General features: G+C 45.5%; 1 protein-coding gene across 1 annotated transcript in view; it reads left to right on the forward strand.

The window, feature by feature from the left end:
- Nucleotides 1–11,627, forward strand: part of LOC142817573 (glutamate receptor ionotropic, kainate 3-like) — a 217,346-nt gene extending 205,719 nt beyond the window's left edge. Inside the window, exon 8 of the mRNA XM_075894616.1 lies at nt 11,327–11,627. Coding sequence (XP_075750731.1) covers nt 11,327–11,539 — 213 coding nt within the window. The 3' untranslated portion in view covers nt 11,540–11,627. The remainder of the gene's footprint in view (nt 1–11,326) is intronic.
- Nucleotides 11,628–11,958: the final 331 nt, after the last annotated feature.

Genomic DNA, 11,958 nt, shown 5'->3' on the forward strand with positions numbered 1-11,958 from the left:
GAAGAAAGCTTCAAGTAATCATTTTCTATATCCCATTGCATTCTCAAGACCGCATCTGCTTCTCCCGATGCTCCTTCTACCTGCTCCTCCTGGTGTTCAAAATGTTCTGCAGCTGATGGTTATTGGTCTTCCACTTTCGGAGGTTCATGCCAGCATCTTTCATAATTGCTTTCGACTGCTCATAGATGCGCACACCTTAATAGGATGTGTCCGCACCCACCAATAAATCGTCGACATAAAATACCTTCTTCAATGTAGAAGCGAGCTCTTTGTCTTCACATGCGTTATCTAAGTGGTAGTGAATAGTTGCCATGAGCAAGAAAGGGCTTGACGTTGATCCAAAGGGTACCGGTGTCATGCGCCATTCAACAAGCTTACGATGTCGTCTTACGGAAATAGAGTCAGACCAGAAAAACCGGTATGCACATCGGTCAGTCTCCTGCATCTCAATTTGTAAGAATGCATTTTCAATGTCGAAATTCATGGCTACAAGGAACCACCACCGAATGCGAAGAACTTGCAGCAGTTCTGGATTGAGGTTCAATCTTTTATCCAAGCAGTCGTTAAGGGTTGGCACACCTTGGGTGTGTGACGATGCGTCGAACACTACAGGCAGTTTGGTAGTTAACAATTGCTCTCCTATTACTTCCCGATGTGGCATATAATATATGGCGCGATCTTGATCTCGAGGAGCATCCTTAGGCACCGCTTCCGCGTGACCCAACTCTAGATATTGCCGGATTACTGTGTTATATCGCTGCAACATTCCTTCCATCGTTAATAGCCTGCGTGTTAATCTTTGTATACGTAATAGCGCAATTTCCCGTTTGTTCCTCAGAAGCTGTTTCTTATCTTCCTTCCAAGGCAACGCCGCAGTGTATCTGTCGCTTTTCTTGATAATAGTTTCATGGAATCGTGCTACTCCCTCGTGGGAGGAAGGTTCCGTGGAATCTGCGATGCCCATTGCTTCTAGATAGCAAGATCTGCGAAGTTGATTCGTCATCACCAATTGCTTCCACTTTCAGAATGCAGACCATTAGGCTAGAGCTGCATTCAAGAAAGGCTTTTTGTGACTGGGTCCTTGATTGATATGTGTTGTTTAACGTCGCAAAACCATTATATGATTATGAGAGACGCCGTAGTGGAGGGCTCCGGTAATTTTGCCCACCTGGGGTTCTTTAACGTGCACCCAAATCTGAACACACGGGCCTACAACATTTCCGCCTCCATCGAAAATGCAGCCGCCACAGCCGGGATTTGAACTCAGCAGCCAAGTACCTTAACCACTAGACCACCGCGGCGGGGCGACTGGGTCCTTGAAGCGTCCATCTAAACGCTTTATTGATTGCTACCAGTCCTGGAACTTCAGCACTTTGGATGATACGTCCCGACATAATTTGCCAGAGATGGTCAGCACTGATGAACGAGCTGAGGCTATTTTATTTTTCCGCATCCAACTTATTTCCGTCCGCAATGACCTTGCCTTCAAGACAAAGGTTCTGAAGGAAATAGTTGTCAACTTTCGGGGAAGCAATGTCGTGACAGATAACTGCGACAACAATGGCGCACATCGTACAGGTGTCAGAACCGTGCATGTCCACGCGGGAGAACTTCTACCACTTGCCGTCTTCCCACGGTACTTGGTGATAAACAACCAAACGTATTCAGCGTGATTTGTGTTTCCTTTAACACCTGTTGGTGTAACTTCTTAGCGAGATCTTCTTTGACGAAGGATCCCTGGCTCCCTCCCTCGAGGATCCCTCGGACATACCTTGTGTCGCCGTTTTTGATGACAAAATCGTGAAACGTTTGTAGATATACTTCACTGTGATTCGTTGTGCCCCACTCAGTGAATCCTTGTCAAACAGCATAACTCATTGTGACGACCCATTCCTACTGTGCTGCCGGAGGAGTCAATTGGACGAGAAGGTGTTGTTGTTTGGTTCGATGTGTAGTGCGGGTCGCACATACTTCACGTGTACCTCTCGTGGCAACTAGAGCAGGTGAGTTTGACGTGGCACGAACGTGTCTGATGTCGCCAAGACGTGCATTGATGGCAGCGGTTCTCTTTTGCAAGCATTCCTTTCTTAGAACCGTTGGCAATGTTCGCGTCACAAGCGTGGGTGCCATGTTACTTTGACTTGCAGAAAAAACGCTCACCCCAGCTGCTCCATGTGTTGTGTAGCACGGAAGCCGTGCTGGTATTACAGCTTCAAGTCCTCTGAATATGGTCATCCACCAGTCGCTCAATAAAAGGCTTGCACTGCTCCCGACTTTTCAGCTCTATGCATTTATAGGAGAGCAGCTCCTTTAACGCCGCATCGGATGCAGCAGCTGCCACGTTTGGCTCGAAGACGTTGGCGGCAGACCCGTTTTCTCTTAATGCCTGACTGCGCTTTGCACGTGTATAAGTCAAAATGATGTCGTACGGTAGGGCTTTCTGTAAAATGCTTATCAACATAGCGGAAAACGGAAGCGTAGTAACATTTAGCACAGTTAGACAATGGATATTCAGTGCACAGCATCGTAAAGTCGCCTGAGGCCGCGGACGTCGCTTCCCGGATTGATGTGAGGTAGATTGCGAAGCGCTGATAGGTGGTATTGCTCGATCCATTATCAATCTCTGAAGCGTTCATTTAATAGCTCGATGGCATCTGCATAGCAGGCTTCAGACGTCAAAAAACAACATATCGCAGCTGCCGCTTCACCAGCAAGATAATGACGTAGATAGAAGAACTCCGTCGTTGTTGACAAAGCGTTTTTCAAGTGGACAGTTTGCTCAAACTGCTCCTAGAAAGCCGACCATTCATGTATGTCACCACTAAATGTTGGCATGCCAAGGTGCGACAGCCTTGGGCCAATTCCGGTGGGCACGTCAGAAGCTGAGGGGGTCGCGTTCTGAGGAGCAGCCGTTGCTGTACTGTCCCCGTATCGCAAACCATCTATCTTGCAGCGAATCTCAGCGACCATGCTTATAGCTGTGTCATTATACTCTGCCATCACGAGTTACTCCACTTCGAGCTCCTCGTCCACTAGCTACTCCTCAAGAGCAGCAATAATCTTCGAGAGCTCGTTATTGCAAACTGACAAACGGTCATAGATACCTGTCAGCTTGGGCTTGTTAGTGGTAAGGTCTTGTAGCAGGGAGTTTGCTTCCTGCAGGAGCTTCATATACTGGGCTCGTTGTGCCCAGTGCTTGGTTTTAAGGCGATCTATCGGATCCGGTGTTCAAGCCGATGAGTCTGGTCTACGCCGATTAAGAACAATCCGTTGCAGCCCTCGCTGCCCGCAGAACGACGTGGTCGAGTGTGAGATCCCCTAGAATTGTGCGATTAAGGAGACGTGTGAAGGAACGCTAGCAAGAAGGCGCTGGTCGAGATCGAATTCTCATTTCAAGGTGTACTGCTTTATTCGTCGCACAGGTGAACAGCAAGATATAAGCTTTCAATGTGTCACCATGTAGCTCCTGTTGCTTTATATATAGTGGACCTGCAAAGTGCAATCCTACTACATCAAATGGCTGTGACGATAGAAGACGGTCTTCAGGCAATGGCGCATATTGCACGTTCCCGGGTTTCGGCACCACGATGTAAAGGAAAACTATCGATCGGCGAAAAAACCAGACCAAACACCGTTTCTTGTTTCCAACTTCTTCGTTTACAGTGCTAGCCTGCACACGTTTATTTCTTTTCTTTCGCAGCAACAAGGATAATATAGGCGCATAAAAATCCAGGATTGAAAAAAAAAATGGCCCCATATCTGCATGTTACACTGCTATAGTCATCGAAAGACAATATCTTTGCGTCCGGAGAAATTGAACAGAACGTTTATTTGATGTTCTGTGCAAAAAAAAAAACGTTGAATGTTATTCTGGAGGCGCTGCATTAGAGGGCCTCGAGCGTGCAGTGGAGGGGAAGGAGCGCATCAAGTCACGTCACACATGAGAAATGAGCGCTATCTGGCAGTTATCTTGGAAAACGAAGCGCACGCACCCTGCGCGCCCGTCTCGGAGGTGACAAGGTGTAGAACGCAAGGCGACGGGTAGGTGCCACCACCGTGTCGTCTTAGCAAAGCGTTGGAAACACTTGCCTTTTCGTGCAAGTGTTGTATAGTAAGCGCAACGTGATAAACGCTACGCTCTTTAGAATTACTTAAGTATGCCTTTTCAAGTAAGAGACACACATACAGAATATTGAGGTGTTGTTATGGTGCCTCAGACATGCGCAATAATTGATTTTTAATTGATAATCACACAAGTATGAACGCTGAATCTTGAGCAATATTGGTGGGCGCTGTGGATGGGGTCGGCCATTTGGAGTATCCTTTGGCCACTTCGGTGCCATTTAGAGTAGTGTCGAGGGCACACAAACAGACAAATGTACAGACAGACAGACCAAATATTTCGCGTTGAATGTCCTCAAGAAAGACTATCGTCTCTAAAAGGCCTCACCTTATTTAAGTGTCCTGATGACACGTCGTCCGCTCTGCCCCTAGAGCTCTGCTAGCAGCTTCGATTTTCTTAGCAAGCTACGAGAGAAACCACATTGACTCTATCACGGGGTCATGACGGTGACGAAGACAGCAGTCGATGTGTCCAAAACGATCTCTTTATTTGGCCGAGCCTGTAGCCGGGAAGATGAAAGTCGAATTACAGCAATACACAGCGATTACATTGATAGCGACAAAGTGAGCAGTGGTCTTTATGGCCAGTGCTCCGTTTGCCGCGGCGGCATTTATGTAGGCGGCATCAAATATTCCAGCATGATCTCTAAGTGCCATGCTTATTCTAGAATGAACTCAGCGGTTCGTGTTTGTACGCTCACGGCTAGCCGGCTAGCATATGATCTTAAACTGACCTAGAATGCTTCCAGACATTCTGGCGTGGTTTGCACTTAGCAGTATATCTACACGTCCAACACATAAACAAGGCAGTCCCCCCCCCCCCCCCCACAAAAAAAAACATGGAAAGAAAGAAGCGTTTGTGGCAATTTGTTTACTAAACCTCGCGTCAACTAGGTGCACTACATGCGGAACCTAGAGCACACATTCCGACCTCGTAGCGTAAATTTCGTACTGTGCGAACTTTGTCGGTCAAACATCGTGACACTGTGCTGAGTTTCTTTGAGGTTATGCTGCTGTCGCAACCACCAGCGAAGTTACCGGCGAATTCCATTAGGGTGCTTTCATTTTTCTTGGTTTAATAAATATATGTCACTGCCACAGTATTAGCATCCCCTGCTCGGTCATTCTGTGCGTCAGTCTTTGGCAAGAAACTTGTGTAAACGCTAATAAATTGCTTTTTTCTGGTGAATGCAAAAGCAGACTCACTTATAGATGCTGAGTACGAAGAGAGTGAAAGAAGAGTGATGCCCCGCGCACTAGTACTCAGACCTAAAGCAAAGAAGTTCTTAATGTTATTCTGCTTCCTTCCTGCCAAAAACAGTGCGTTGACAGATATTGCTTTAAAATAAAAGCTCTGGAAGTTGGAAGTGGGAGATAAGGAGTGGTGAGGTCCGGAAAAGATGCGGAGTAGGGACTGCCTTGTGCGTAAAAGTGCCGGGAAACAAACAAACAAAAAAAAGAATACAGAACAACAGATGGGTGGAAGCTTCTGGCATCGCTTGAACACCACATCGCACTTTCTTTTTCTTTTTTTGGAGGGAGGTGAGCTATGAAAGGGAAAGGGTAGACGCATCGTTTGCTAGGCCTACCCAGCGTAGTATGCAGCGGCGGAGACAAATCGCTGATGCCCCGGATGGTGAGCTGAAGGAACATCGCTTTTCGCTGGACCAGTGTTGCCATTGGCTTCGGAAGCTAGGAGGAAGTAGGAAGTAAAAAACAAAAAGTCTAGCATTCGTCATCAATGAATACCATCGCACGCACCCCGCATTTCTTCTTTATTTCTAGACCAGTTTAGTTTATTTTTAAAGTTATGAGAACGCAAGCTATCGCTTAGATGAAAAGACACCTTACGGCAGGGCTGCATCTTGCGCACACGTAAACTTACAAAAAAAAGTAAGCACTGTAATGGGAAAGCCTTGAGAAATCGCAAGATACGCGAAGTGTGCGCTGACCTCCGTTCCCTGACAGGTGCGCCGGGAGCGCCGACACCATTATTTGCATTTCTCAAAAAAAAAAAACGCGGCTCGCAAGAGAGGTGCCGACTTCTTTCGTATACTTCATGAGCTGGCAAGTCTAACCCGCGAACGTTCTACAGGCCGGCCACTTTGCTGCCTCTGCCGCATGAGATTGAAAAGGGCCTGCTCCCCTTGCATTCCGTCAATGCAGCGATTTTTTTTTTCGCGCCAGAGCTAGGACCATATTTTCCTAGAGCCCTCACGCTCTTGCAATTGTGGACAGAATGAAAGCGAGTTAAAACCAAACAGAAACAATGAAGGCTGCAAAGCTCGGCAATTCAATCAGGCTTAGCATCACTAGGGCGAAGCTGCCATAACTCTTCTTAGGAGCTTGCTTCTTATGCTCGAGCCTTGTTCATTTATGCCACTGTAGTAGCCATGCTCCCGCTAGAGCAAATGGAAGGGTCAGAGTGGAACGCGATGTGTGCGTCTATTTTCTTGCACCCTGGGAAAGCGACGCTCCGCAAGCAAAACGTGAGTGACGCAGCCGGCATGCGTTGGCGTGCCCATAGTTGGCATCGTTTCAAGGCACGGGTCGCTTGCGACTTTTCGTTGATACTCGTCGAATCCACCGATTTTCAAGAAATAAAGAGGGGTTGTTGCAACGAACCTTAACTATAATAATAATAATAATAATAATAATAATAATAATAATAATAATAATAATAATAATAATAATAATAATAATAATAATAATAATAATAATAATAATAATAATAATAATAATTGTTGTTGTTGTTGTTGGGGCGTACATCCCTAAACCATCAGTTCCCCTGATAGGTCACGTCTTAGTATGGTGGTCGAGTGGATGTACGGAGGATACACGGTTTACCAAATTTAACCTAAGGTTGAGGGGACTCGCTCGCTGGATTTCGAGCCGACTGGTTGTGCCCCCACGATCTCCGACGACACCGCGGCTCTGGCCGATTGCGCTCCCCCTACGCCATCTCCTGCCGCCGACATGAGCTCTCGCTGAGTGGTGCCCCGTCCTCGGACTCCTGCGACCGTTTCCATTTTTCCTAACTCCTCTTTACTTCTGTCGCTCGCTGTCACCGGCACCTCGCTCTCTCCTTCCTCTCTTTATATATACATTTCAATCCTATCCTTTTAATCCCTCCTTACCCCTATCCCTTGTGAGCTAATGTTAAGGTATCGCACCTGAAGCAGAGATGTAACTCAATAAACAATTGTATCGGGCCAGTTGGTAAGAATCCATCTTGCTAGGAGTTGAAGTTAAGCGCTTGTGTTGTTGTTCTTTGTAATAGTGGCTGCGCTTCCTAGCAAGAAGCAAGATGAAGCAGACAGTTACGGGGCTCACTTTTTTCTTGTTTTCCATTTAGGAATCACATAAGAAGAAAAGTTGTGGCCGACATCCTCTTGCGGAAATGCTGATTTCCCTCCTGTTGGAAAGGTTGATTTCTTAGTATATATATATTTATTTATTTATCTATCTATCTATCTATCTAGCCACCTACGACATTTACCTCTCCTTCCCGTTTCGATTATGGTATCGACACCAAATCTTGTATGGCATAACATGGCTGTATGATGACCATAAGGAATTAGTCATAACATAAAAATCATGACATTTATGTAATGAATGTGATGATTTATATTTCATGGTATTGCTGCTCTTGTGGCTGTTTCGTTCAGATGATATTTTGCAAAACTGGCATGGTATGACATGACTGCATAGCGAAATTAGGTGGCAGACACTAACGTGAAAATCATGACATGCATGTCATGATTTTCATCATAACGTAAACGTAACAGTATGACTAGTCACGACTATACGCCACGCTCATGGTGCGCTCGCAGCCGTTTCGATTGCTTCACATATACCAAATTTGGTATTACCTGACATGAATGGACGACGAAGTTAAAGGACACATCCAAACATGATATTCATGATAAGCGTTGCATGGAAACATTACTACGTGTTACGCTCATGGCGTGCTCGTGACCGTTTTGCTAGCTTCACACATGCCAAATTTAGCGTTACGTGAAATGAACGGACAACGAACACAAACGCCAGGTGCAAACATAATAATCTTGATACGGAAGTCATCTACTGCATACTTTACGTCCGTCTCGTAACGCTGTGCAGATTTTGAAGGGACATATCAACTTTCCTCATTCGTACTTAGCATATCCTTGATTCCCACTGTACGTGGTATCTGCCAATTTTTTGTCAACTTCATTTGTCAACTCACACCATTGGTATACCTACAACATCGCATCTTTGTATAAACGATACGACTGCAAATAGGATCTAAGGAGGTATCTAAATGCGCACAAACACTGTAACGCGGTCCAATAAGGGGTCCCCGAGCAGTCACGTCAGTGGCTAGTATGGAGCGATGTGTTGGAAGACTGTAATTGTGTGCAGGGTCACATGATGTATTTACGTATCGGATATCACGTACTTGAGAAAGTCACTTTGTGACAGCCCTTTGAAGGCATTGATTTGGTGAGGTCAAAACTTTTCATCAGCGCTTCAATTATTTCTGAATTGTATTGTATATGATTACGACTCCTAACAATAATTTCTTTTCAGAGCGGGCCCACGGAATGCTTTGTTGCACACACACCTGTAATGTGAAGAAGTCAGCTTTCAAAGGCGCCTCGCAGTAGCCGTTTTATTAAATCATTTATTTTTACGAAGGATTGAATGGTCTTTTGGCACAGTACGAAGCCTCTACTCATTTTGATACACATTATCATCCCAGTGAAATGCATTCGCTTTGTCAACTACACAATTCATCCTAGCGCAAAATATTTCACTGCGCGCACAATACACAAATTCTGTAGGAGGCACGCCAAAGAATGCCTTGGCATTAATTAAAAAAGCGTAGTTCGTATGTAACTACGTTTTAGGTATACCTACAGGTACTGTATTTGGGATACACGCTTTAATTCTAATTTTGCTCTTTCACTTTTAAATACTGAGGCGTGTTAATATACTCGGTATTTCATGTGAGTGTTGCTGACGAGTCAGTAGGAACATGATAGCATGAAACCTGCTTCACAAGTCGTATTAATGCACTAGGGGCTGTATTTGTTGATTATAGCAGCCTAAAAGAAGTCACGAAAAGCATCCGACTGTGTGCAATCAGCGTAAACACTGTCTGGTCGTACACTATCAGCACTCTTTTTGTTTGTTTTTTTCGAGATCCTTTTCCACATTGCTAAGTTCCTGTATAAGGCCCTAAGCTACAAACACAATACAAAGAACTACTTCAATATTGCTAATGATTGGCCCGGACACTCGTTCCTCTGTGATGACACGACATAATAAATGTTACACCGCCGGTACTGTTATTTTTACAATGCAGATTCATCACAAGCTTTTGTGAAAGTTATATCTATACACACGTGAGTCTCTTACATTCTATGCACTGAATGTAATGTCCTGAACACTCTTTTTGAACGTTTGTTAGTACAAACCGATAAAAGCTACGTGATGTCGCGATGTACATGTGTGGGTCCATAACTGAAGACAGAGAACTACGAAGGATGTTCAACACTTCTCCGCAAAGGTATGCCGGGGAAAAGCTGATTGTGATGTCCTGAAAGTGTATATAGTCTGAAAACAATCTCTTTTTTCTTTTTTCTGTAGAACAAGAAGAAATAAAATAGCCGCTGTTTACCTGTTTGCACTGACGCATTGTGCACTTTCGTGGTCACGCATAAACATTGAAAAAAAAGAGAAACGGTTGTGTTGTAACGAATTATTCTCCTGATCTATTGAGGACGGTCAAGCATAGAGAACTCTTTCGCAGAAATGACACGATTCCTTAGTATGTACTGTTGGGCTAGCTAAATACTTGCAAAAAACGTAGGTACACTCAACGAATGTTTTAGGTTTGTTTTTAGTTAAGACCATCTTGACAAAGACCGTCAGAAAACGGCAAGCTTAGCGATACGCCAAATACAATTCGGCAGTATATCCCTCTTTCCATTAGTTTAGGCACACACGCCAGCAATGGCACGAAGCTAATGGAAGCCTGTATGAGACACACAATATACCTGTTTGTGGCAGAATACTCCCCGAGTGCAGCCACAAATCACACAGATGAGTGAAATTGGAAAGAAGTCACGACTTAATATTGCCGCGCTCCTTTCTCAAGGTTTGTTATGGGTGCACTACGCGCTTAAGGGCTGTCTTGCGCAAAACATGCAGATTAGCTTAGAATCTTCCGATCAGGTTATCCGCACAACGCGAACATTGCAGATTATTCGGGAACATATGAGGCCACTAGTGATAACGCTGGAATATTTCATGGCACATGAATGTTAATGCGGCCGCGCCACACCTCTTGGCAGTTTTTCGACGGCCGATGCTCTGTTCTCTAGTATCGTTGTATAGCGTGCCTTGCTTGTTGTAATCTGACTTTGCGTTTCTCGGCCGTCACGAAAAGTCAGAATAAGTCAGTCGGAAAGTTGGAAAGTCAGATAAAAAATAATTTGATATTGAACACGTCACCTACTGTCATCCACGTTACAAATATACAACATACAGGCATCTTCTATACTTACCTGGTTGATTGATTGATTGATTGATTGATTGATTGATTGATTGATTGATATGTGATCCTTAACGCCCGAAAACCACCATCTGATTATGAGAGACGCCGTACTGGAGGGCACCGGAAATTTTCACCTGCTGGGGTTTTTTAACGTGCACTCAAATCTGAGCACACGATCCTACAACATTTCCGCCTTCATAGGAAATGCAGCCGCCACAGCCGGGATTTGATACCGCGACCTGCGGGTCAGCAACCGAGTACCTTAGCCACTAGAACACCGCGGTGGGGCTTCTATACTTACCTAGCGACTTCTGTGTGATATTTAATTCTCGCTGTATCAGGAATCGTGAGTACACCTATTCTTCTTTTTGCAGGAAGACTGCCCCACCACGGTGGTCTAGTGGCTAAAATACTCGGTTAAAGTACTCAATTAAAGTACTCGGCTAAAGTACGCGATACCAGAGCTAATCAAACTGCTGCCTTTCTTTATTAAACGTAGGCAAAGGCAGTATACCTTAACGGCGCTTGAGTGATTATGTATACCTGAGCTTCATCCTCTCTTGAGTGTCAGTCTGGCGATGACCCCTTCGCACGCCTCATTTCCTTCTTTTATTTCTTCCTTTCTTTTTTCTCTCGTTCACACCACGGCGGTGGCGACAGGTGGGCGCGTGGACGGTCGACGTCGGGCTGACTGCTTCCACGCAGTACACACCCACAGTTTCGCCGCCAGCGCCGTCGCTGGAGGCGTCGAGCCAGGCCACAGGCGCCGCCGGGAAGCAACGAGGGGGCAGCGAGTCGCGCCGACTGCCGGCCGACTTGAGGCACCGGCAGCTCCTTCGTGTCACCACCATCGTCGTAGGTGTCCCGACGTAAGACGATCAATACTGGCCCCCCGCCCGCGCCGCCGCCGCGTGGCACGCCGTTAACACGCCAGCGGGGGCAAACGCGGCGGTGCCGTCTACTGCAGGGCTGCTTAGTTTTGTTCGCTTAGCGTCGACGAAGCAACTGCGAAAAATGAAAAAGGAACAATTGTAAAAGAAAATAATCAATAAGAATGGTGGGGGATCAAAAAGAACGGCGTGAGAAGTAGCAACAACGTCTAACTAATAATACAGAGCTTTAAAGGGCTCTCCAGGGGAAGAGTATATATCAACAGTATGAAAGTCGCAATGAATTCGTAGAAGGATTTAAATATAAACAACATACTCCACAAAATCTGTGCCTTCAGTATATAATGGAAGACATGTTCTGCCATCGTTGTTTTTCAGGGCTACGTAATATTTAGGGCACTA

This window comes from Rhipicephalus microplus, chromosome 5 (assembly GCF_043290135.1).
Source record: "Rhipicephalus microplus isolate Deutch F79 chromosome 5, USDA_Rmic, whole genome shotgun sequence".
In the NCBI taxonomy this organism is placed as follows: Eukaryota; Metazoa; Arthropoda; class Arachnida; order Ixodida; family Ixodidae; genus Rhipicephalus; species Rhipicephalus microplus.